The sequence below is a fragment of the Micromesistius poutassou genome (genome assembly GCF_964030765.1).
Source record: "Micromesistius poutassou genome assembly, chromosome: 13".
Taxonomy (NCBI): Eukaryota; Metazoa; Chordata; class Actinopteri; order Gadiformes; family Gadidae; genus Micromesistius; species Micromesistius poutassou.
Window position 1 is genome coordinate 12015487 of NC_140283.1, and position 25918 is coordinate 12041404.

At 44.3% G+C, this 25918-nt stretch overlaps 2 protein-coding genes across 3 annotated transcripts in view; one reads left to right on the top strand and one right to left on the bottom strand.

The window, feature by feature from the left end:
• Positions 1-23869, top strand: part of mapk8ip2 (mitogen-activated protein kinase 8 interacting protein 2) — a gene marked incomplete at both ends in the record, with an annotated part of 42974 nt that extends 19105 nt beyond the window's left edge. Inside the window, 13 exons of the mRNA XM_084476813.1 lie at positions 5226-5331; positions 14996-15241; positions 15740-15818; positions 15935-16138; positions 16965-19164; positions 19266-19474; positions 20032-20107; positions 20474-20646; positions 20890-20999; positions 21528-21650; positions 22281-22351; positions 22459-22557; positions 23797-23869. Of these exons, the coding sequence (XP_084332939.1) occupies positions 5226-5331; positions 14996-15241; positions 15740-15818; positions 15935-16138; positions 16965-19164; positions 19266-19474; positions 20032-20107; positions 20474-20646; positions 20890-20999; positions 21528-21650; positions 22281-22351; positions 22459-22557; positions 23797-23869 (3769 nt within the window). The remainder of the gene's footprint in view (positions 1-5225; positions 5332-14995; positions 15242-15739; positions 15819-15934; positions 16139-16964; positions 19165-19265; positions 19475-20031; positions 20108-20473; positions 20647-20889; positions 21000-21527; positions 21651-22280; positions 22352-22458; positions 22558-23796) is intronic.
• On the bottom strand, positions 309-3803 carry LOC311357929 (gastricsin-like; the record flags this gene model as incomplete). 2 transcript variants are annotated; one of them, XM_084477956.1, is made up of 9 exons in its annotated part: positions 309-464; positions 591-689; positions 884-1031; positions 1392-1508; positions 1825-2024; positions 2346-2464; positions 3122-3239; positions 3458-3599; positions 3748-3803. In XM_084477956.1, the coding sequence occupies 9 exons, from the start codon at positions 3801-3803 to the stop codon at positions 309-311; spliced, it is 1155 nt and encodes a 384-aa protein (XP_084334082.1). The 2 variants fall into 2 exon arrangements, with proteins under 2 accessions (XP_084334082.1, XP_084334081.1); XM_084477955.1 differs by having other exon boundaries at positions 309-473.
• Positions 23870-25918: the final 2049 nt, after the last annotated feature.

Consider the following 25918-nt stretch of genomic DNA (forward strand, 5'->3'; position numbering starts at 1 on the left):
TTTATTCGTAAATCATACACATGATGGATTTTCACAAACCTTTCAAATTGTGTGTTCAGAAGAAATCCTACACTCTGCTTCTATGTGTTGGAATCAAACCCCATACAACTCAAAAGTGGAACTTTGAATTCAGACATTATTAACAAACATTTTCAAGACAGACAATCGATGGCTCTACTGCTCAGGAACGTCCAGGGCTCTTCCTAGAAATTATTAGGCAGGCACCAACATTGTTTGTGCTAGAAGTGTGGTTGACATGTCGATGGCGGTTCTGGGGCCAGTGAGCGAGCGAGTCACCACAGAGCCGCTTAGGCGGCGGTGGCGAAGCCCACGCGGTTGTTGCTGCGGTCGTAGACGGAGTAGTACTCCCTCAGGAAGACGTCGCCAAAGATCCACAGGGGCTGACCGTCCTGGGAGGGCAGGTAGGTGGGGCCGATGCCCACACTGCAGTACTGGTATCCGTTCTGGTAGTTCTGTTGGGGGGGGCGACACACACCAGGGTAACTGAATGACTGCAGGAGACATTGCCGTTGGATTCAAACGTTTTGGTGACCATGGAGACGGGCTCATGTGGAGCCAGCGATCAGTACCTGGGTGATGTAGGCAGAGGGAGGCAGGGGCAGGGCCACGCCACTGATCACGAAGGAGAGAGTGGGCAGGTTGTACACCGAGTTGCAGTCAACCATGTACTGGAAGTAATACACAAGAAAGGCTGTCACAATACGGCTTTTGTCTATCTAGGGTCTGTGTGTGTGTCTGTGTGTTTGTGTGGGTGTGTGTGTGAGTGTGTGTGTGTCTGCGTGTGTCTGTGTGTGCATGCATGTGTTTGTGTGTGTGTGTGTTTGCCCATGTGTGTGTGTGTGTGCAGGTATGGAAGACTCACTTCGCCATACTGGCTCCTCTGAGCTCCAATGGCTTGCATGATTGTTCCAATGTACTGGCCAGGGGCGGTCAACGCGGACGTGCCGGTGTCCACGATGGACTGGCATCCCTGGGAGCACACACCCGTGCTGCGGCCGTTGATCTGGAACCTGCAGGGAAACAAAAACAAAAGCACCAATCCAGGCTTGTCTTTGAAATTCACAAAGCTGGGGTGTACATTGTGTTACCTATAGGGGCTCACTGATAAGACCCTGCACACAAATGGATTCATAATATACTAGTCAAAAGTCAATACCGTCTTATTTGAGTCAAAAGTTTTCATTGTTTTTAGTTATTCAATGAAACAATCGTCATATAGCTACAATCTAAAATAAAACTGTTCAGAATTGACGTGTTCCCCAAAATCTTCAGAAAAAAAATATTTTCTGTATATGTCCTCATTTGCGCGTCTTCTATTTTGGTTATTTCATGCAGACTTGTAGGAATCTATAGACTTTGAAGGCACTTACCCTTGGATACCAATCTGCCAGTAGCTCTCTGAGGTGACAGGGGTCCAGATGATGGAGCCCTGGTACTTGCTGGGGTCCACTCCTCCGAAGGACAGCTCACTGCCCTGCGCTCCTCCCCTAGCAAGACAACAGGGCTAGCATTAGCTTAGCTTCCCAAACCTTCTCAAAGCACTTGGATAACTCTTGGTAAATTGTCTTTGTTGGTAAAAATGCAAGATAATGCAGGTAATAGTAATTTCTGGTGGTCATTTCCCAGGATGCAGTGTCCAGGAGGGTGAAGAATGAGAGCAAAGATAGTTAAATTTAGTAATTAGTTTGTTAGGTTTACGTGTCAATAGCTCAACATTTAATATTTAGCCAATGTAAGGGCTAGGATCTGTTAAGGCTCGGGCCATGACATGTTGCACCAGACATTTTGCAGTGGCTGTGATACCTGGAAAGGTAGAAGGCGAACATGTTGGACTGCAGCAGGTTATCGGACATCATGTTGTCAAAGACTGGGGTCTCTCCGCCGGAAGAGATGGCGGGGTAGGCCAGGCCGAGGATACCGTCAAACTTGGCGGAAGCGAAGGGCTGGGTTGGCTCTTTGGTGCTCAGGCCAATCTCCTGGTTGGGGACCACGATGCCTGCGACCTGCGGGTCAGCGTCACAAATGAGCACCAGCGATAGAGTTCAACCAAGACACACAGAGGAGTGACGGTGATGTGCAGCGAGGGATTCTTCAGTCTAACCTGCAGCCTGCAGATTCACTTAAAGAGACGTTTTAAAAACGTTTTCTCCGCCCAGAATTTCATTGTCCTGAGCGCTACCAAAATATATTGTGGGAGTGTGAATATTGTACACATAAAATAAGCAACCGATATGTGCACTTGTAAAGTAGATAGTGAGCTAAGAATGGAACATATACAGATATGCATTTGAATTGTTATGACGCTGTTCGCTGTAAACACTTACATTAACGGTGTCATATCCAAAGACGCCATAAAGGCTTCCGGCTCCGTAGGGGATGTACACAGTCTGCCCGTTGGCTGAGTATGTGGAGGACTGCTTGGGGTTGAACTTTGAGTGCACGTCTGTAAAAGAACACAGATTCTGTTTGATTTTCCTACCAGTGCCATGCCGTTTTTACATTTCATCTTTGGTTTGTTTTTCGTCCTCTTAGCCAGTGGTTTGCTAGAGACCAACCAGGGATTATGTGTGCTAGTATTCTAAATCCTGTGTAGATGTATGCAATCTGCCAAACATACAAGCACAATCAAGTATTCTATACTTATATACCATTTTATACCCATTTAATTTTATCTCATCGCTCTACCTCTGTACCAGTCACACACAAGACACACACTTACAATCTCCAGTTCCTCCTACAAACAATCTATGCTTTCCGTTCCTTTTAAGTGCTGAGATTGAGTTTGATGAGTTTGAGTTTGATTCACACAGAATTGAATTCACTCCTTCCCTCCAGCCCACCTCCTGAGCTGCCTAACTCCACCACTGGTAATCTCTTAAGTTGCATGGGTTATTCAATGGAAAACCCACTGTAATTATCCACTGTATTCACGCAGCGCAGTTCAAGCCACTTCTGCCATTCAAAGTGCTTCAAAAAGCTCCCCAGGTCTACTAATCATACACAGAGGGCCATGTCTACCATGCAATGCCCCTCAACCAGTAAGCAACCTGTTACACCCTTTCAGTCACCTGTACTGAACTAGTAGCTGGAGGGTACTCACTGCAGGCCTGGGTGTTGCACAAGGCGGAGTCCACCCACAGGTTAGAGGAACCGGTGTCAAACAGAACCTGGAAGGACTGGGGGGGAGTGCCGATGCTGATGGCTCCATAGTAGGTGCTCTGCAGAGCAAACAGTGATGCGATTTACATGGATTGGTTACTGTATGTATTCTTCTGCTTACCCGTTTAATGTGTAATAGGTGCTGTGGCTGCTGGGTAAAATTGAGCTCACTCATATGAGCATTGTATATGAAAAGCAAAATCATATACATAAGAAGCAAAGGATGAAATGGGATGGGTGGCAGCATGTGCAGTGGTCTGAGAGGAGGCGTTCCTACATCTGCGTAGTTGTTGATGTACATGCTGGCAGAGCCGGCGAACTCGTTGGCCATGTACTTCATGGCAGGGTCCTGGTAGGGGATCTGGATGCCCTTCTCCCTGAGGACTTCACGCATCGACTTGTGCTTAGTCAGCGGGACTCTAAAAAACACACGTAAACACACACACATACAGTCGTGAATCCCCATTACCATTGGAAGACAAAATAGGTAGACGTGTTCCCCTTAGCGGCAAACACGAAAGAGGAAGAGTGAGGGTCGTTTGGATCAATGTCTTGATTTTGGTTTACCTGACGAGTCCCTCGGCGAGCACCGCGCCCAGCAAAACAACGATGAGAAACTTCATGGTTCTGCCGCTGGTCCTGGATGGATACAGTGCAGTGTGCTGCCCACCGGGGCTTTTATAGGATGGATCAGGCCCCTTATCAGACCTGCCACCTATCAACTCAAAGTGGGTTCAAGCCGACAGTGTAAAAACTGCTTGTTTTGTGTGATAGTAATCTGTATTGTAATACAGTTATGTAAAGATTGCTGTTGGAAATGTATGGATTTGAACATGGATTTTTTAAAGAACACAATGGAAAATGTTTCAAGTATTCAGATTTTTTTATTCATATATATTAAAATTGTGAAATAGACAATGTGGCAAACAAATGACTTTAGAACATAACGAATGCATGCATTGACACAGTAGGTTATAATGTCTGCCCCAAGGTCATGTCTAACAATGTGTTTCCTTGATACTTTCCAAGTGGAAAATATGGTATCAGACTGTAGATATCGGCCACTGAACATATTGCTCTATTTAAATAGTGTTATATAACTATATTTGCTGTGCTATTATTTCAGATTGGGAAGTCCCGTATTAAACAGTATAAGGCTGTGATTTTGATGATATGTTATATTATAATATTACATCAATATGTTTCATGTACATTCTTCCCCTCTTTGAGCCTTGTATATGTAGTGTAACATATACCTTGCACAGTAGTTTTTTTTCACAAAGTTTTCAATATAGTCTGAACCCTCACAAACCAGCATCAACCTTCCTGGTTTATTTAACCTTCCTGGTTAAATAAAGGATAAATCAAAAAATAAAAAAGTTTGATTAACTCTACTTGTGTTCTCAACACTTCAACACATTTTGTACTTTAACCAAGTCGATCAAGGACCTCTTCCAAGCAAAAAACACCTATAGCATAAAGATCTTGAGACTGAATGACACTATGATGTACCAGAAAACAATCCATGATAAAACACATCTTCCTGCTCTCCCGATGCTGTGATGTCAGCTATAAACAACCATAGGGCCGTCCTCGGCGGCTAAAACGCTGCAATGCAGCATTTCTTTGGGAGCTTTCCTCACTGAGACAGTAGCTAGCGTTGTGGGGATCGGGGCTTGCCAGAGCTAATGGGGCAGAGAGGAGAGACAGGTTTAGAATCTACCTGATGTAAAGAGTGATCACAGATCCATCACATGTATTTACTACAGAGAAACCAATGAAGTAAAAAGAAGGCTGATACTGTGTGTGTGTGTGTGTGTGTGTGTGTGTGTGTGTGTGTGTGTGTGTGTGTGTGTGTGTGTGTGTGTGTGTGGGGTGGGGGGGGGGGGGGGTGGGGGGTGTTGGGTGTGTGGTCCACCATGGTGGACCTGGCATATATTAATCGTCCTGACCCATGGGTGAAATGAAGGGATCTACGATCTTGTTTGAAACATGCAGTAAATAACAGGATTCTCTCTCTCTCTCTCTCTCTGCTGTGTTTCCAGGCCGTCCCACGACATCAGTCTGGAGGAGTTTGACGATGAAGACCTCTCTGAAATCACAGACGACTGCGGGATCGGACTCAACTATGACTCGGACCCTTATGAGAAAGTGAGAAGAGTGCTCCTACTAGTTATTTTGTTTTTTTTGTTGCAGTTTTTGAATGACACTCATGACACGCTCTCGCCCTATTCATGCGCACACAAAAGTACACACAAGCGCAGACAGACACAGCTAAACATGCGCACACAAACACTATCGCACACAAACACACACAGACACACACACACACACACACACACACACACACACACACACTCACACATCCTTGTGTTGTGTTCTTTGCCTCTCCAGAGAGATGCAACAAGTAATGCAACACCATTTTAACTTAGTTTTTATTAATGCTGGATGTTGGAGCAGTGGAGTGTCCTTGTGTGTATTCTGTCTACACATAATTCACTGCTTTTAGGGATAAAGTTCATGAATTGAAGCAGTAAAAATGATTTGCTATGGATTTTTTATGCTCAGCTCATGGTCCCTAATTATAGCATGTCTTGAGCTGTCATCTCCCGCCATAAGCTCTCCTCCCTCAGGGTGGGGATGTAAATCTTTCATCTCTGTCTTAGATCACTGGGTGCAGTGGAGGGCGAAAGGTGTGTGTGTGTGAGTGTGCGTTTGTGTGTGTGTGTGTGTGTGTGTGTGTGTGTGTGTCTGTGTGTGTGTGTGTGTGTGTGTCTGTGCGTGTGTGTGTGTGTGTGTGTGTGTGTGTATGATCCAGGCTAGTTTGCTGCTATGCAGAGACAACATACCCCGCCTTGCTCCCTCCCTCCTAGCCTGCTTCCCACTTGGTCCCACCTGGTTCCACTGCACTGTTCCGCTGTGTGTCTTCCACTCTGGTTCTCAATCAAGTTACATTTATAAAATTGTTTGCAAGTGAAAACTTACATTCATTTAAACAAAAACTGATCTCCTCCCCCCTCTCTCTCTCTCTCTCTCTCTCTCTCTCTCTCTCCATCTATGCCTCCCCCTGACAAATTCTTGCTATTATTACTTGTGGTACAAAGCCCAGCTTGGCATTGATGCTGTCTGCTTTAATGCACCGTGGAACTTAAAGTCTCTGCGGCACATGCACAGCTTTTAGCAAACTAAGCTATTGCGCTAAAGCTGCTCTGCTTCACATGGGGGACATGGTAGAGCTCTTTCTAAAATCCAGAGGGAGATTGTGCCAATGAGGTCATCTCACTCTCTCTCTCGCTCTCTCTTTCTGTCCCTCAATCGTTATCTACCTTTGTCTCTCTCAATCACACACGAAACACACACACACACACACACAGGTCATGAGTGGTCCCTTCGTAAGAATGAAAGTAGACTGGGGCAGCAGAGACAACGTGATTGCCTGTTATGTTCCCTTCATTCTCCCACCTCTCCATCACTGCCCCAAGGCACAAGGGCTGTTGCCATGGAACCACACACTGGATTACAGGAGGATGCAAGCACATGCGAGAGCTGCATTCATTGGATGGTGTACCTGTCATTAGCATGAGAGCAAGCTTAGTGGTTGGTCCTCAGCAGTGGCACCATGAAAATGGGGGCTTTCAGATCAGCCTCTGATGTTTAGGAAGGGCAGCCAAGCCGAACACAGGGATTATCATCCCGTCATAACTCCAGGCTCGGATTAATCCCCATTTGTTATGGTATATTCAACTGCATAGAACCTTTTCGATCAGTACCAACTGAAGAAACACACACACACACACACACACATTTTATAATTAGTCACAAGCAATTAGTTGCACACTATTATAAAGGATTTATGTTTGCATCTCTGAGGGATGTCCAGTAGTTGCCTGTTGAATACCAGGCAATTAGTTTCCTCCTACAGATCATCATCATAGCATTATAATACAGTAGTGAGCATTTTATTCTGTTTTTACACACAACTGTACACAACTGTATAAGCTACATGCTTTGTACATCTGTTTATAATAAGTATAAATATACGCTCAAATAAAAATAAGAAGAGGAAAAATAAATAAATTAATGAATAGTAGCCATAGGATAATAAAACCCTTTCACAGTCCGCCCTAAACATATAAAATATGTAATTAAAAGCAACCATGTCTAAATAAAAACGTGGGCTTTAATTATATGGTGATAACACTTTTGACCAATGCCTCAAGATGCCTCACAGATTCTCTTTTGGCCAGGCTATATGTATTGTGTACTAGTGGAACTATACTTGGCTACTGTGGCTAGCTTTAGCCACATCAGCTGTTAATTAGAGGTCAAAAGGCTGCTTGCTTTAGCATTAGCTACCTTTGTGTGTATGAGTGTGTGTGTGTGTGTGTGTGTGTGTGTGTGTGTGTGTGTGTGTGTGTGTGTGTGTGTGTGTGTGTGTGTGTGTGTGTGTGTGTGTGTGTGTGTGTGTGTGTGTGTGTGTGTGTGTGTGTGTGTGTGTGTCAGGGATGGAAATTAACACCATACAAATGGATTTGTATGGTGGCGGGTGAATTGAGGCACTTCACCCGCCACTGTGTCGGGTAATACTTTCCAGTCAGGGCCTATCAAATTTGCATATTTAATACATTCGTCATACGGCCCCCTTCTTCGCCGTTTTAGTTTCAAAACGTCATATTCTACCATTCGTCCCATTGTAACCGGCGGACCTTCCACTGTCCACTACCACTGACGTCGTAACTAATTCATTCACTTTTCAACCGTTAACCTTCATTCAAAAATGTCACTTATCTACAGACTTGTATATTCAATAATATCCAAACGAAATTTCGATAGCATTCATGTTTATTCAGAATCACAGTTTAAGTTTCGGGTTCTCTTGATCTCACAGTTACACATCGATTACACATTGATCTCTGACAGTTATACATCGTAGGCCTAACTAAATCAATTCTCAATCGTTTACCTTCGTTCAAAACATGTCACAAATATACAGACTTGTATATCCCATAATATCCAAACGAAATTTCGATAGCATTTATATTTATTTATATTTTATATTTATGTTTCACAGTTTAACGGAGTCCTTTTCAATTGACTTCACGTTGACGCTCGAGCGAGGGGACGTTCAGCAGTGTTGCCAGATTGGGCTGCTTTTTGAGGATCAGACAGTGTTGCCAGATTGGGCTACCTTTTGAGGACGTTCAGACGGTGTTGCCAGATAGGGCTACTTTTTGAGGACGTTCAGCAGTGTTGCCAGATTGAGCTACTTTTTGAGGACTTTCAGACAGGGTTGCCAGATTGGGCTGTTTTTCCAGCCCAATTGTGCTACTTTTAATCACGCACCGGCTCCGCTATTATCTTAAAGAGAATACCATTACTAATACTATTAGTAATACAAATTCAGCTACTATTACTTCAGTTACTTCTACTTCAGCTATTAGTACTATTATTTCAGCTATTACTACTTCTTCAGCTACCACTACTTCAGTTACTTCTACTTCAGCTATTAGTATTACTAATTCAGCTACTACTACTATTTCAGCTACTTCTACTATTTCAGCTTCTACTACTACTTTCAGATTCTTCTGATGGAAAAAATGATGTGTATGAAAAACACTTCTTATCTATTGTTACTATTATATTGTTTAAAATGTATGCATATATCAAAAAAAATATAGCGTATAAAAAGTGGCTGGTAAAAAAGATGAGTGGCTGGTGGGCAAAAAAGTTAATTTCCATCTCTGGTGTGTGTGTGTGTGTGTGTATGTGTGTGCGTCTGGCGTGCGTGTGTGTATCTATTTGCTCTTGCGAGTGTGTGTGTGTGTGTGTGCAAGCACGTGACTAGTTCCTATATTAAGCACTTGAAGTTGTTTGCTTATTTCAGTAATTGAATGTATGCATGATTCTTCAAGTCATTTTGGATAAAAGCATCGGCTAAATAAATGTAATGTAACGTATTGAGATTTCCCCGTCTATGTCCCTATACTGTGTGTATGGACACATCAGTACCTTAACATATGCATGCATTATATATGACAACGATCAGCATGATGCAGTTGTGCACTGCTACTCTTGGTGGAGGGAGGCAGAGCGAGAGGGAGAGAGGACTAAACTCACGGTCAGCACAATGCTGCGGGGACACAGGCACACAGCCACCGCAGGGTGTCCTTGCAGTTAGAAAGGAGATCGATCTTCACTGGGAGGCAGTTATTATTTATAGCTGTACTTTCTCTCTATCTCTCTGTCTCTCTCACCCTCTCTCTCTTTCTCTCCCTCTCTCTTTCTGTCTAACTCTTTCTTTCTCTCTCTCTCTCTCTCTCTCTCTCTCTCTCTGTCTCAAGTGCCCCGTCGGTCGGCATGCCGTTCATCAAAGCGTAGAGACATACGCCAACGTTTATATACTACCCATGATGGCTCGACATGTATTTATCTCACCTTGGAGTCACATGTCGCTATGTGATGCATTACTATAGGTCAGGCTTTTCAAAACAAGAGCATATTGAGTTTAAGTCATATCGTAAAAGCCCATTCAGTGATGGATGGCCCTGCCCAAAGGCTGTGTATCAAGTATCAAGTAACACACCAACAAATGAACAATCCCAATACATTCCTCTGTGTATCTCTAATGAGTCATTAAAGAGAGTATCAAGTTGTATGTGTATGTGGGCTGATGGCCCTAAGAGACCGAAGAAGTGGTGATTTCTGCAGCCACAGCAGTCGCCGTGTGGGGGGGGTAGTACAAAGGGACTGGGGCGGAGGCGCCTCTGTTTAAAGGTGTGGGGAAATCTGCTGAGCGGTTCAAAATGCAAAGCAGATTGATCACATTCGAACCTTTGCTTTGAGGTGTGCCGTCGTGATGCAGGGAGGTGGTGGATCTCCCTCGAGGGAACCGAGTCCCGTGACGGGGAGGGATCGGGAGCACAGATGTTGTTTGTGATGGGGTTTTAACTATCTTTCGAAAGCAAAGGCGTGGACTAAGGAATGACCATCTGTGGCAGCACTAATGGCTGTTGGATACTAAAATGTTGTTGCTAACTGTGAGGTATTCAGGGGAGTCTGTTCTTTTTTTGCTCAACAGTGATTGTTGTTCAGGATGATTATACATCCGTTGTAAGTTACTCTGTAAGGCCCTTGAAAAGCCCTGCGCTAGAGCATTTAGAGGTAAGCTGGCAGACCCTGAGTGTGCATTGATACACAAATACAGATGCACAGCACCAGATGCCAACCTGCACAAATTGTGTGTGATGGTGTGTTTATGCGTGTGCATGCCTGAGAGTGTATTTGAGATATAAGATCCAAAATCATTATGCACCTCTTTCCTGTAAACCAGATGAAACCCAAGAAGGTGTATTGATTTAGTGTGCACTTAAAATATGTGTGTGTGTGTGTGTTGCTTCCCCCTGCACACACACACACACACATGCTCATGTACACACAAACAAAAACCTGTTAGCACACACAAACACACAAATAGACAAACCAACTGTCTAGATCAGCTTATAGCACTCTCTACAGTTCTGTCTGTGATTGGTTAGTTTTGACCAATCACACAGTGCGTTTACATGATTCGAGAAAACCAAATTATTGGGTTAGTCCAACTATGATTGGTTTTTTAAGATGCACGTATAAACTTTCTGACTAAAATTAGACCGAATCGGGTTTCTCAGTTGGATTAAGACCCTTAGATTATTCAATTGATTTGTCAGTTGTATTAATCGTGCATGTATACGTCAAGGAGCAAGACGCACTTTTGGTCAACATGTTACAACTTGCAATAGTGCACGTGAAACACGTTAAAAAATAACTAAATAAAATAAATCAGCTTACCAGTGTGAGGTGATTTTACACTTTTTTGGCTTTGCAATATTGCAATCTTTGCACCTTACGTCACCCACTTTTGTAAGATTTGTGTTCAGTTTATTTTTGTTAGTGTTAAATTGTATTTTTCTATACAAATTGAATGTAAACGTTTTACCTGTGTTAATATTTCTTATAAATAAAACACTTAACTGCAACTCTGAGTGTTTGTTTATTCATGGAATGAAACAAGTGTAAACTGTACAGTAACAATATACAAATTTTGTACAACTATTTACAAAATACCAAGACATCCAAAAGTATCATTGACGCAGGGGGAAGTTTGCACTCAAATAGTCTGTAAGTGCCGCTCTGATCCTCTGTCCATTCGCATTGTCTGTGGTGTTGAAAGCATGGACACCTGGCTGTGGCATGTCCGATGCAAGTGTAGCAGCTTCATCTCTCCAGATGGGATTTATACTCTCCTTCTCGTTCTCACAGAAATTGTGCAATGCACAACAGGTACAGATTATGTAAGGGGTGAATGTAAAGTGGAAGTCACTGCACTTGAGCAACACTCTCCAGCGTGACTTCAGTCTCCCAAACGCAATCTCTACTGTGGTCCTTGCAGAGTTTAAATACACGTTGAATGACTCCTGCTCAGGGGTGATGTTTGGGGAATGGGGGTAGCCTTTCATGAGCCAGTCCATGAGAGGATAAGCTGGATCTCCCAACAGAAAGTGGTTGATGGAGACACCATTGATTTCTCTTGGTTCCTGAGTGTAAAAAGACGAAATGGTTAACAGTGTTGGGCAGTAGCTTCACTACTTATAGCTAAGCTAGTAACTTACTTGCTTGGTGGTAGCTTCACTAGTTCCTGTATCAAGTAACTTTTCAGCAGCTTAACTCCTTTATTGATCAAGTAGCTTGGATGCACAAGCTACTTTTCATGCAGTGTTTTGAACATTAAGGTTTCATACAAAAGGATTATACCTACATGGGTGTGGAAGACACGGTGACGGGGGTAATACTGAATACTATTTTATACATGCAGTAGGATAGCTTGAGAGTACAGGACTTACTTTTGGTAGCATATGTGCCTGGTTAAACAACGTTGACTGCCTAAGCACGATGTCGTCGTGAGCACACCCAGGCATCTTGCAATTGATGTTCCAGAATCTATAAGGAATCATATCAGCAGTTAGTAAGCGTTCACGATGCACAGACTGTACAGACAACTAAATAAAAGGTGTTTGGCCCAAACCTACCGATACATGTCGTCCACCACGGCTTGGAGGACATACGAGGGCCATCCTTTTCGGTTCGCAAAGTCTTTGTAGGCATCACATGGCGGTAAAACTGGAATGTGGGTGCCATCGATGCACCCGATGATTTGTGGGATGTTGAACTTCTGTTCGAATCGGCGTGCTATGCCGACGGCTTCTTCTGTCGTGGGCACCTTGATTAAGTTGTGGATGACCGACGACACCATTCCTTTGCAGAACATGTACACAAACTTCTTTACTGTTGATGTGTGGACGCCGAACTGATTGCCCACAACTCTGTATTGGGCACAACTGGCCAGTTTGTACAGAACGATGGCAACCCTCATTTCGAGCGGTACCGGTGCACGAACGGTCACGTTCTCCGGCTTCAGGACTCCTTCCATCATCCCACACAGTTTGTTGAAGGACCTGCGGGTCATGCGAAAGTTGTCTTTCCACTCCTCGTCGTCAAATTCCATCAAAACCACTCTCTCCCACCAGTCTTTGCTTCTGACCCGCATCCAGCATGTTCGCTGAGACCTTCTTTGCAGCGGAGAGGCTGCAAAGTTCAACAACAAATTGTTGGTCTGCATGACAAGCTCCTGTAGCATTCGGCGGCGGCGTCTTTCCTCCGAAATCACCGAAAGCAAGAGCGCCATTGTGCATTTATTTTGTGTAATTATCATGTGCATCACATACAAAATGTAGACGGTTGTAGCTTGGTCTTGCTCTTCGTACGCCATCTTTCTCGAATGCCGCCTGCGTTTGTTGTGGTTGTTGTTGGTGAGGTAAAGAGGTCAGCCGGTGGCTCTATTACCACTAGTTGAAATGGGTACAGCGCCGCCTATCGTACCGGGGTATGACATGCTTCAGCCAATGAATCGATTTTCTCACCTCCATGTATACTCGCCTCGGACAATTGCAGCATAGTCGAAATATGCCAGCATAGTCGATCTATGGCTGTAATCGGATTAAGCAGTGCATGTAAACGTACACACACACACACACACACACACACACACACACACACACACACACACACACACAGACTGTTGGTCAGACATACACAGAATTGCGTGTGTGCCCACCAGGGGTGGAGCCAGACTTTGTGTACATCCGGGGCTTAGCCCTGAGGGGGGGTCTGGGGGCGATATTTTTTTTCCTACTATGGCCATGCCAAGACCCGCCCTACTCTGTCTGTGATTGGCCGGGTTGCATGCAACTCAACTGGATGCTACGGTACCCTCGCTGTGAGCATTCGAAAGTATCACAAAAGAGCCCTAACCCTAACCATGACCCTTACCCTAACCCCTAACACCTAAACCTAACTATAACCTAACCCCTAAACCTAACCCTGGCCTAACCCCTAAACCTAACCCTAACCCTAACCATAACCCCTAAACCTAACCCTAACCCCTAAACCTAACCCTAACCATAACCCCTAAACCTAACCCTAACCCTAACCCTAAACCTAACCTAACCCTATCCCCTAAACCTAACCTTAACCATAGCAGCTAATATCAAGCCAGTAAAAGCGCATATGACGGACCAATCAGAAATAGAGGCAGGTGTGTCTTTTCGGGATATTGGCGTGGCCATAGTAGGATTAAAGATTTCGTGTCTGGGGGTCCTCCCCCAGAAAATTTTGAATTTCTAAGATGCGATTTCCTGCATTCTAGTCCATTTTAGGGTGACCTGCTGGACATTGGCAAATCCTAAATCCCTTCTAATTCATAGCCTACATTTTCAGTTGCAGGGCCTGCTCAAGACAATACTATTTAATGGAAGGAAACAATAACCACTTAACTATTGACTTCTAGAGATTTTTATGTAAACTACAATGGCAAATTTGAGACTAACTTTCAGTAGATTCAAAGTAGGATTGCAGAGATGGATTGTTTGTTTGTTTGTTAGCTTTTTTGTATTTTAGAAGTGGTATACCCACTGTGCTTAGCCAACAATAGGCCCATGATTTTGTAGCGAAGTATTAACATGTATTAACATGTATTAACATGGTGTCAGGGTTGTCATAACTTCAAAAGCTTAAAAAAGATCCAGGGCTTTTGAAGTGAGATTCGGGGCTTCAGTCCCGAAAGCCACCCCCCCGCTCCGCCCCTGGTGCCCCCCCCCTCGGCCCAGTGCTATCAGGGTGCGTGGCAGAAACAATATGGTGACCTTACAATACCTACCTAACTACCTAACTCTGCATGTTCCATAAAACCTGCCTTTCACTTTATATCTCAAGGACAATGTACTTATCAAATGTAAAGCTGCTTTACAAACAGACACATAACATGCTCAGCAATTTCTAGCCTGAACCAAGGTGCATGTATTGAGGTGACACAACACACCTGGACTCCAGCCTGTTTTTGTGTGTATATGTGTGTGTGTGTGTGTGTGTGTTTGAGTGAACACATGTGCAAAACCTCTCCTTCTCTACAGCTTGTATGTGTACAGTCAGTGTGCTTAAATCTTTCATTCACAAAAGTAGAACCTTTTGAATACAATTAGATTCCACTTGTTGTCATTGTCCACAGAACAACTGATTTAGGTTATTATGAGGGGAGGAGAGGGTAGGGATTGCTTAGGCCTCAAAGAGATGGAGACACTATACTCTAACACAGGCTTGACTAGGCTTTATTTCCATTGAGTGTGACTGACCGCCCCCCCCCCCCCCCCCCCTCTCTCTCTCTCTCTCTCTCTCTCTCTCTCTCTCTCTCTCTCTCTCTCTCTCTCCCCCTCCCGCCCTCCAGGACTGTCTGATTCTGGAGAAGAACGAGATGCACCACCCCATGTGCTCCTTCCAGGACGACTTCCAGGAGTTTGAGATGATTGACGACGAGGATGAGGAAGAGGACGATGAAGACGGCGACGAGGACGAGGATGAGCTGGATCCAGACGGGCCTCCCTCCCCGTCCGCCTCCCCTCCCTCCTCCCCTACGCTCGAGACCCAGAAGAGCCGACCCACCACGCTGAACCTCACCACGGCCGTGTCACAGGTGAGCGAGCCTGCCACTCCTGCCCAACGGACACACAGGATGAACTCAGAGGATGGGAGGAGAAGGTCGTCTGGCAGCTGATCCTATAGGCGTCTTTCTGGAAGCCTCCTCTTCCTGGAAGACAAACCAAGCCTAACCGCTTCCCATGAGTCGGTTGTTGCCTTGCGTGTTCGAAAGATGCCAGAGGGATGTTCATGATGATGATGTGTGTGTGTGTGCGTGTGTGTGTGTGTGTGCATTCGATAGATCCTTTCCACAGAGGTGTTATTGCAGGAAAAACACTGGTGTCGCTCATAGTAATAACTAATTATGGGTCTACTTTACACCTGCTGCTACTTTAATGTATGAGGGAACATGGTTGCCTTTGCTGATGCATCTGTGAAAAGGGTTAATTGTGACAATTGTGAGTGGCCAAAAAATGGCAGAAAATGCTCTCGATTTGAATTATCTATTTAAAGCACAGTGAAAGTTAAAGTCCCCTTTCTTGCTACCCTCCAGGATTCGTTAAACAACAACAGCAGTCTATCCCCAAAGAAAGGCAGCTGGCAGGACTCAATACGTAATCCTATTCAGCAAGGTAAGGCCCACATGTCATCAATAAAACATAACTCAGGTTTCTCATGGCACTTTACTAAGTACTAAACCAATCAATAGCCCAGGCGATAGCATGACGCTCAACCGCTCTTCCCTCAGGTCGTCTGTCTCCCAACCACTCTTGTCTGGATGACGGCATCCATGTGACCGGCCAGTGCCCAGCCACTCCGGTGTCCCAGGCACCAGGGTCACAGAGCAAAGGTACTCCCCCAAAACAGGCAGGGGAGGGCAGGCTCACCCAGTCTCCTCACAGGCCCCTTCTCTGCGACATGGAGGGCAACAGGCGCGAGAGGCCTGAATACGGTAAAAAAATGGCTGACCCACCGAATTCAGAGCCGAAACCATTACAGTAGCATAGAGTTGTTGTTGTTGTTGTTGTTGTTGTTGTTGTGATGTGCCATAATGTGATGTAAAGTGACGTTGTTGTGGTTGTGGTTTGGTTGGTCTGTTGAATAGATTGTGATATATTGGTTTCAGCAAAGATTTTGGGAAAAAGATCAGAAAATATGAAACAAAAAAGAAATGCATCTGCTGAACTCAGTATATCTACAGCTTCCCCTTTTCATTCCATATTGGTTGGCCATTGCTATCAGTTTACTGTATACAGTTAAGAAAGTCTGCAAATGTTGAGGACTTTGTCATTGAGTTCACCTCAGTCTAACAATTATTTATCTGAAACAATGATTGAAAAGAATATTAATCACTAGATGTTTCTTTTAATTATTTAAATAAAAAACAGTTATGCCTTACTATTATACATATATCACTTATATGAGATTGCGTGAGTAGTTAAATACTAAATACTAATAGTTACTTATTCCCCTCATCTAATATAATTTGTTTTTGATGCTGAAAAACTTTATGTCCTAATAGATTGCATGGTTACCCTCTCTTTTATTGAATCTCACCTGCGAAGGTGAGATTTGTATCTCACCTTTGCAACTCCTTCATTGTCCCTTCCATCATCCCTACCTCTTCCCTACTCTTCTACTCTACTAATACTTGGTATTATATGGTGATGATGATGATGATATTGTTCCTTTTTTGCACCATGTGTGAACTCTCAAATGATGTTTCGGATCCAATCAGCTCTGTGTTTCTCTGTTTGTCTAAATCTCTAACCTCATAGGTTCATTTGGCCAGCATAAATCCAACACCTGTCCAGGTGACGTCTCCAAGACCTCCCCTGAGCCCCTGAACCAGACGTCCCGGGTTCCCTCCGTCGACGAGAACTCTCAATGTTCGGACACAGAGGTCGACCGTGACCTTATCAATGACCACAATCACAAACACCTCAACCGGCGCACCACGGACACCTACACGGTCACCACTGAATCAGGGATGGAGCCGGAAAACGACCTGGATCTGGATGCCACCAGCCACTGTTTGTCATCCACCGCGCCCATCGGAGGCAACGACGGCGCAGACACGCCCTTGTCTGACGAAGAGCTGGAAAAAGACTTTGAGGTGGAGTTCATGTGCAAGGAGACATACGACCTGGTGTGTAAAGAGAACCATCGCTCATCGTACGTGGAATTTCCCTGCATTGAGCCCTTTGAGTCCGCCCCCTTCTCCAGCTTCATTTGTACCGACCACTCTGATACCCTCGACCCGTCCGACGGTACCAGTGCTCTGGGCGCTGCGCATGACGATGCTGCAGCCAATGACTCCACCTCCCCGTCTTCAGACCCTGGGATAGCAGATATGAACACAAAGCGAGGCTACATCACAGACCAAGACCAGGACCTTAGCTCACCAGCTTCGGACTCTGACGTTGAAGGGGAGCTGGAGGCGGCGTTTGCCTGCGGGGGCCATTTGGTTTCCAATATGATTTCTTCCATCTCAGAGACAGAACTGGACCTTACCAGTGACGACAGTAGCAGCGGACGCTCATCACACCTGACGAACTCCATTGAAGAGACCAGCTCCCCCACATCGGACCAGGAACTGGACCCGGACACAGAGCTGGAGCAGGACAGCGGCATTGTGGGGATAAAGGCTTCACTTCTTCTTGGGCAGCCTGATCCGATTAAAGTTGGGTATCCTCTATCATCTCCATCGCCCCTGCCCTCCCCTACTTTGGCTACCCCTTCTCCGGTTGACTCACCTATCGAGCCCCTAGGATCCTATGACGATGGCCAGGCTCTGGTGGATGATGACCTGCAGTTTGAACACCAAGCAGACCCAGATGAGACTCTCCCTACAGCCCAGCGGTCTGAGGACAGCTTCTCCAGGCAGATGGTACTTGAAATAGAGCCAGACCATAGCCTTGAGACCTTCAAGCGCTCTTTCTATCTGCCAGTTGGTCCCAGACTCATGCCATGCACTGACGACTATGGCACCAGTGAAGGAGATTCAGATTCAGAAAGTGAAGACGAGCTGAGTGAGAACTCTGACTCACCCTGGCTGCTTAGCAACCTCGTCAACAAGATGATCTCCGAGGGCTCTTACCCAATCAGCTGCCCAGAAGAATGCTTCAAGAGGAAACTTTCAGTATCCGACACCATCTCACCATCCTCAGACATAGACGAGGATGATGACAGAAGGAATAAAGCAGGAAGGGGGGGATTACAGGGAGGAGGTAAAGCAAGTGAAGGTCTAAGAGAGTATGTGACACAGACTGACGAAAGGGGGAAGAACACCAAGCCTGGTCTACACGCAAGCGGTCACACTGGTAACAGTGGAGATGTGGACGCATGCACCAGCAACGCAAGGGATACAACAAGAGGCTCTGCCTATAACCATTGCTCAAAAGACTCTGACAAGAACCTTGCCATGAAAAGGTCCAAAAATGACAGGAGACAAGAGGAATGGGGTGAGGAGGACGTCCCAGAACCGAACAATGACCTAATGATGCACGAGGGACAGAAAGAGCTGGACTCCCCTAGCCTGACTGAGAGTGTGATCAGTGACAAGGACGAGGGACGAGAGACAGATCCCAAGCCCACGGGTCGCAGTTCTGCCTCATTGGAGCGCATCACTGAGGTCAAACAGGGCTTGACCCTTGACATCCCCACGGCCCAAACCAACAGATGCTTCAGCCTCAGTTACTCCACAGACAATGACGAAGAGGACGTTGATGAGGACTCTTCCCCGTTCCTTACAGACTTGAGGAAGCAGTCTGCCTTCGGGGGGAGCAACCTGTATCTGGACAGTTCACCTCCCATCGATGAGAGCGTGCAGAACCGTCCCTTTTCAGACCCAGACCTGTTTGACAAAACCCTTGCTCAGCGGCAGCAGTCAGATGATGACGGACTGGCCTACGACTCCATGAAGTACACACTTGTCGTGGATGAGAACACCACACTGGAGCTGGTCAGCCTTAGAAGGTATGCAGAGTTTTTGAGACAAGTCATTTTAATAAATCACGTTATAAATGCTTTTGCTACTTTTCACCTTGGAGTTACTGAAACACTACCTTCCACCACAGGTGTACCTCTGTTCTGAGCGATGACAGCGAGCTGTCCACACTGTGTGACGAGGAGCCCCTCGGGACAGGTGAGGCTGGCTACGGCCTCAGGGATGAAGAGGTGCGGGCGGAACTCCTGAGTTCTTCTGAGGACTCTTCTCCTGAAGCGGACCTGCCCTTCTCCAAGAAGTTCCTCAATGTGTTTGTCAACAGCACGTCCCGTTCCTCCAGTGAGTCACAACCCAATAGCACACTGAATTTGACAGCTTACTGGAAAACAATGCTGATTTTGAAACAAAGTGAAAGTCATTGAAATACTTAGCTTGCATAATTGGTGTGGGCTTTAGGGATTTAGCTCGGAGTCATCATTAGTCCAACTATTACGAATTCAGAAACCTCAGTTTGAATTAGAATACAGCCCAGCTCTATCAGCAATGTGCATAAGCACATGAGCCACACATGGCACGAACCCAAGTCTGCACTTACGCGAGGACAGTGAATCTATCCTCAGTTAATGCTCATCCTCGGGGATACGCATCCCCAATCAATGTGTTTTTACATAATAAAATAATGAAAGGGTCATAACTGAGGCATTGTCCCCTCATTTAAACAAATGTACCTTTAGTGTAGGATAAGTATTATAAGGATAAGGATGAGACGAAGCAGAGGAGGGAAGAGACTCCTAGCTTTTGAAAGACAAAAACCTTTTAATTGAAACAGAAATTAATTGAAACTATTTCAAAATATATTCTTTTGAAATGGTTAAAAATTAGTTTTTGCATTGCAGGCACTGAATCCTTTGGACTTTTCTCCTGCACAATCAATGGAGAGGACAGGGACCAGACACACAGGGCTGTGTACAGGTAACCACCCGTGTAACCTCGATAAAACTCCACTGATGCCTTATCGCAAGGAGGTCATAGATAGACATAGACCGACCCGAAGAGAGAGCGAGCTACATCTTGATGAACCATTTTCCACTTCAAAGTTGTTATATTGATTGTATTTAGAGTTTTTGTATTGAGAGCTCTTCTCATCTTATATGATTTGTAAAATAACATGTCTTGCAAGAACCTAATGATTATCAGAATCCTCATAATAAAAAATAAAAAGAAATAAAAAAGTATGTGATTATTGAAAGTAAGAGAAGAGTAAAAAAAAGAGTAAAAAAAAGAGTACTAAAGTGACTATATACTGGACTCACTATTGCTCAATGCTGCCACCTGCAGGTTCATTCCAAGACATGCGGATGAACTTGAGCTGGACGTGGATGACCCCTTATACGTCGAGGAGGAGGAGGATGACTACTGGTATAGAGGATACAACATGCGGACAGGGGAACGAGGCATATTCCCTGCCTTCTACGCTCATGAGGTCATTGGCCAGTCAAAGGAGACATTGGGTGAGTTATGAAGAGCAATGACTTCAACAAGTAATCTGTGTCATTTGTTTCATGGCTTCTGTCATGCATATCAAATATTTGATTTAATATGTGTGTGTGTTTGTATTTTTGTGCGTGTGTGTGTGTGTGTGTGTGTGTGTGTGTGTGTGTGTGTGTGTGTGTGTGTGTGTGCATGCGTGCGTGCATGCGTGTGTGTGTGTGTGTGTGTGTGTGTGTGTGTATGTGTGTCTGTGTGTGATAAAGGTGTGAAGAAGAATCCAGCGTGGATTGAGACTTTCAATGTCCAGTTCCTGGGGTCGGTTGAAGTACCTCATCACCAAGGCAACGGCATTCTCTGTGCTGCGATGCAGAAGGTACGTTGCTACTGGTTCATGTCTGCCCTATTTTCCTCTCAGACATCCCTGGGAGCACAGATCACCACTGGGTTTTTGTTGGCGGACATCCCAGGACACACAGGTGTCGCCCATAACACAAATTATGGGGCTGCTCCCTTTATGTACCAGGGCCCGGGCTAGACTGATGAAGTCTATTACCCAGGCCCTGCTTTATATAGAGCAGATCCATAGTTAGGGTTATGAGCGACGCCTGTGTTTGTCCCAGATGAAGCCCCTGTACAAAGGGTCCTGTGATGCACTTTACAATCAGTGCCTCACAGTCACCCATTCATTCATACACATTTGGTTAGGATGAGGTGTCATGCACAAGGGATGCCTCGTCCCTGCACTATGGGAGGAGCCAGGGATCAAACCAGCCACCATCCGTCTGCTGCCTTTATAAAAAAGCTTCACAGCTAAACCTGACTAATCAGAACACCAGGAACATACCTGTGCCAGTACAAAGATTATAAGGTGTGACCGAAACAATGCTTTTTGTCTGTTAAGATTGCCATTTCGAGAAAGAGGACGGTCCATGTGCGGCCTCCGTCTCTGTGTGAGCTGGAGATCAGCCTGCAGGGAGTCAAGCTCATCATGAGCCTGGAGGATGAGTATGACACACTGGACGAGGTGAGAGAGATGAACCCATACTGTTGTCACACCATGATCTATTTGGAACGAAAGGTGATAATACACAAGGTGATGATGAAAGGTGAAGATTCACATTGATGATACACGAGGGGATAGAGGACGGAACAGGCGGACGCTTGTGCTGCTTCTGTTTTAACAGAGCAACAATACATTGCAGCAAAATGACTTGTTTATTTTGTGTCTTCAATATTTTATCATTGCAAACAGCAAGTATATGTGGTTTGATACGACAGGCCGTGCTTGTCTGCTAAGTCTCCCTCTCGCGGTTGTAGCACGCTGCCCCAACAAACTAACAGAGCCACATCACACACGGTGCCAGTGTGTCTCTGTCTAGGAGGTGGATTGCCGCTGTCAGATCAAGTGTTTTGTTGGGGAACACGTGGAATGGACACATTCTTTAGTTGGCTGTTGGTGTTTGTAGGGACAGTGTGCAAGCCCTATCATACAATATACAATATCAACACAAATGGGTTTATTAGAAATCATGGTCTGATGATATTGTAGCTTTTTTTACACATCAGGAAGGTACTATCGCTTCAATCCAGTCTCTGCTCCTCTGAAATGTATCTCAACACAACCATTCTTTGATATGTTATTTTTACCCTCTAGTTTGACAGGTGTAGTCACTTCTTCCAGATGAAGAACATCTCCTTCTGTGGATGCCACCCTAAGAACAACTGGTAAATCGCCACATGAGCTATACTAGCCACTACTTAGGCCGGCCTTTTTTATTTTTATTTTTACAGAGCATCACCAGTTGCATCATCTTGTTTTCTTTCTCCCGCAGTTACTTTGGCTTCATCACTAAGCACCCAATGCTGAACAGATTTGCTTGCCATGTGTTCGTATCCCAGGAGTCGATGCGGCGTGTAGCAGAGTGTGTTGGGTGAGTCATCATTACAGACATGCAGGACAACTTTTTCAAGATGGGCTGTGAACCAAATCTATTTGAAAATGATTCAGCCTTTTGTATTTGTGACTCGAGTGACGACAAATAACATTAATAATGTTAATAATCACAATAATAATTACATTTCATCATGTATCATACATTGTGTGTGTGTGTGTGTGTGTGTGTGTGTTCATGCATATGTGTAGGCTTTATCTAATGTGCTTGCTTTATCTGACTTTATCTGAAAAACGAAACAATTCCTTTTTATAATGATTAATGAACCAAACATGAATTGAACGGCATTAAGCAGCAAATATTTTTTGTTCTTTATCAATTACTTTAAGGATTATTCATTAATCAAAATTTGAATTGATTCATTTTCTGTCGATTGATGATTCATCTACTTATCGTTGCAGCCCAGAATATATTTATGTGCCCTGCAGTGTGTATATTTGTGTGTATGTGAGTACACATGAATACACATGGGAGTGTTACAGAGGTTAAGTAATGATCGCTAGCTCATCTTGAGGCTTGCTAATCTTGATCTGTATTGGGTGGACAGAGCTTGAATAATTAAACAGGCTGCATGACAAAGGAGCTGAGAGACAAGCAATAAAGAGGCAGAAAGGGCAGAGGAAAACACCCAGCTCTTTCCTGTGTGCTGTTTTTCAAAGAGAGAATCTAAGGAAATAACAACTCCCTACATTATCTCTAACAGATAAAGTAAACAATAATTAAATAATTATTTAAATGACTGTAGTACTGTTTGGCCTGGAAAACAAACATTTTGAACAGGACCAACCAGGCTTTTCATTGTGACTCAATGCTAAACTCAGATGAGTGCTGCGAGGTATGAATGATCCCAGGTGTGTTCTGTGCAGCCGCATTTTTGGATTGATTCTCAATAGATTCTGATTACAAATAAAAATAATAAGTATGCATTTTATTTTTCCATAATCTTTGATACGACAAATTAATCAAACACCTTGGTAAGGATATGCATTACTAAATGGTAAACAATCACTCACTTCATTAAGCAGTTTATACAATATGGACGTTCGGAGTCGACCGTGATTCCGCTTTCTTTTTAGGATTGATTCTCAGAATTAACGTGATCGATAGGATCAAGAGTCGACTCTTTCGGAGTCGTCTCTCTCCATCACCCTTACTCCAGGACTGATGAGAGGGGTTCAGCAGCATCGTAATGTCATGCATGCTCTCTTGTCTCTACAGGAAAGCCTTCCAGGAGTACTACCAGGAGCATCTGGAGTACGCCTGCCCCACGGAGGACATCTACCTTGAGTAGGGTGGTTTACCACGGCAGCCTCCTTACTGCGCTTCACAGGATATATTCCTCACTGTAAAATACCCCCCGCCCTCCTCCGCAAACCTGGGAAGGTTCATTTGATTTCTACAGTATGCAAGACCACCGGACTGATTACGCACATATATACATCTGTTTATTTTCCATCATCTTGATGGATGGATTGCTTGTTTCTCTCATCCTTTTCTATTATATGAAACGAAGAATCTGAGCACCTTTTTAATTTGTAGATTTATCTTCCATTTGGAAACAACATACAAGTAATGTAACCTACTAAGGCTGTTTCATCTCTCTGTGCATGTTAGGTAGGTTTAATGCACAGACACGGCCAAATCTACACTTACAAAACACAAAAGACAGACAAACAGAAATCATCTCCACAAAATGTAATGGTGTAGGATTGATTTGTTGGCAGTTGGTGAACTGTAAATATGTAATTGTTCAATACTGAAGAACTGCTAGTTTGATTTCTACTCATGGTGACATTGGAGCAATGTAGAGAGAAATACAGTGAGCTGTCTTTTGTCTGAGGTTCTGTGTGCATATGACATTTCGTGTATGTTGTAAATATATGTATAGAAAGTAGAACCATTGGTTATGCAGGTATCACTCGTAACAAATAGGAAGAGAAGGGAAGGGTGGAGGGAGAGATATTATTATGAATGGCGTAAATCGTAGCTGAGGGATTTGAGACGTGATGATATAACAAACAAGAAGTATTTAGCGGCCACTGAGGTTGTCATCTGATGTATGAACAGGGGCTGTTATGCTAAACATTAGCATTGTTTAGAATAGCAGGCAGACTCCAACCAGATATGAAAAATGACAACTTACCCTTTCACCTGTTAGTGAATCATACTGGAAACACAGTCGGGCCGTTGTCTACAAACTGGTTGCAAATGATCAAATCCTCAATCCTTCGACGACTACTCCTGTGTTTCGTCCTGTTCTGCTATGTTTGATCAATTGCTTTCAAACCCATGAATCATGCACCCGCTCAAACTGTGCTTAATTTGGCCTTCAAAGTTGACTTGTTTCATCATGGGAAACTTTGCTGAGAATTGCAATGTTTGATAGGCTCAGTAATCCATAGGCAAGAGACCATGTGTTGCACAATTCAGTGTGACGTTCAGGTAAAATAAATACATACGGAAGCCATATTACCACCAACCAAGACTGACTCTTCAACAGAGCACACGAGATTGACTTGTTCAGCAAGACCGTAGGCCTACCACCTCCACTAGTGGAGGGCCATGTGTGTAGTAGTCCAAGTGTGATGGTTTAAAGACTTATAACGTGATGCCAAACCCCCAAAAGGTGATTATTTATTGGATGTATGTTCCTTTTAACATAATCATTGTCTACCCCTCATTCATTCTTGTATGCAATACACACAGATCAATGATTTGGGGTGGCTAATTCGTATTGAACTTGGTGCAATGCATTGTGCCTGCTAACAGGAATGTCATGGGTTCATTAAAGTTATAGTCGATAGATGAACATGGTCTGTTACTCAAATTCCAAGCCATTGCTGCCCTCTCTGACTATTTGAAGAAAGAACAGTTGAGACAGTTGGACCGGCGAGAGGGAGTTGTGGCGTTATTTACATGTGTCAGTTAGATTATGTATATATGGATAGTGAATCAAAAAGATAGTGCTGTGTCATTTATGTTAACTATGTTATTGAAATAAATATGTACATTACTTAGAAAATAATTTAGAAAAATTGGAAAACCAACAAAAAAAGGAAGTGCAAGAGAAAGAAAAATATGAAACCGTATGTGATCTGCAATCATTTTAGTTCAGTGTCATGTGTCCATGCAGCATTTATTAATACAGTGTCCGTCACGAGGGCTGTGTTTTCAGTACCTGGTAATTCCAAAAACTCTATTGTATAACATGACCACATAAATACTGAACAATGTGCTGTTAGAGAGCTGCTTTAGGATAACCATGATTGCATTCTGCTAGCGCTGTCGAGCTCGGAACACACGCCTCTTCTCTGATCTGTACCTCTTTGTTTCGAGTTTC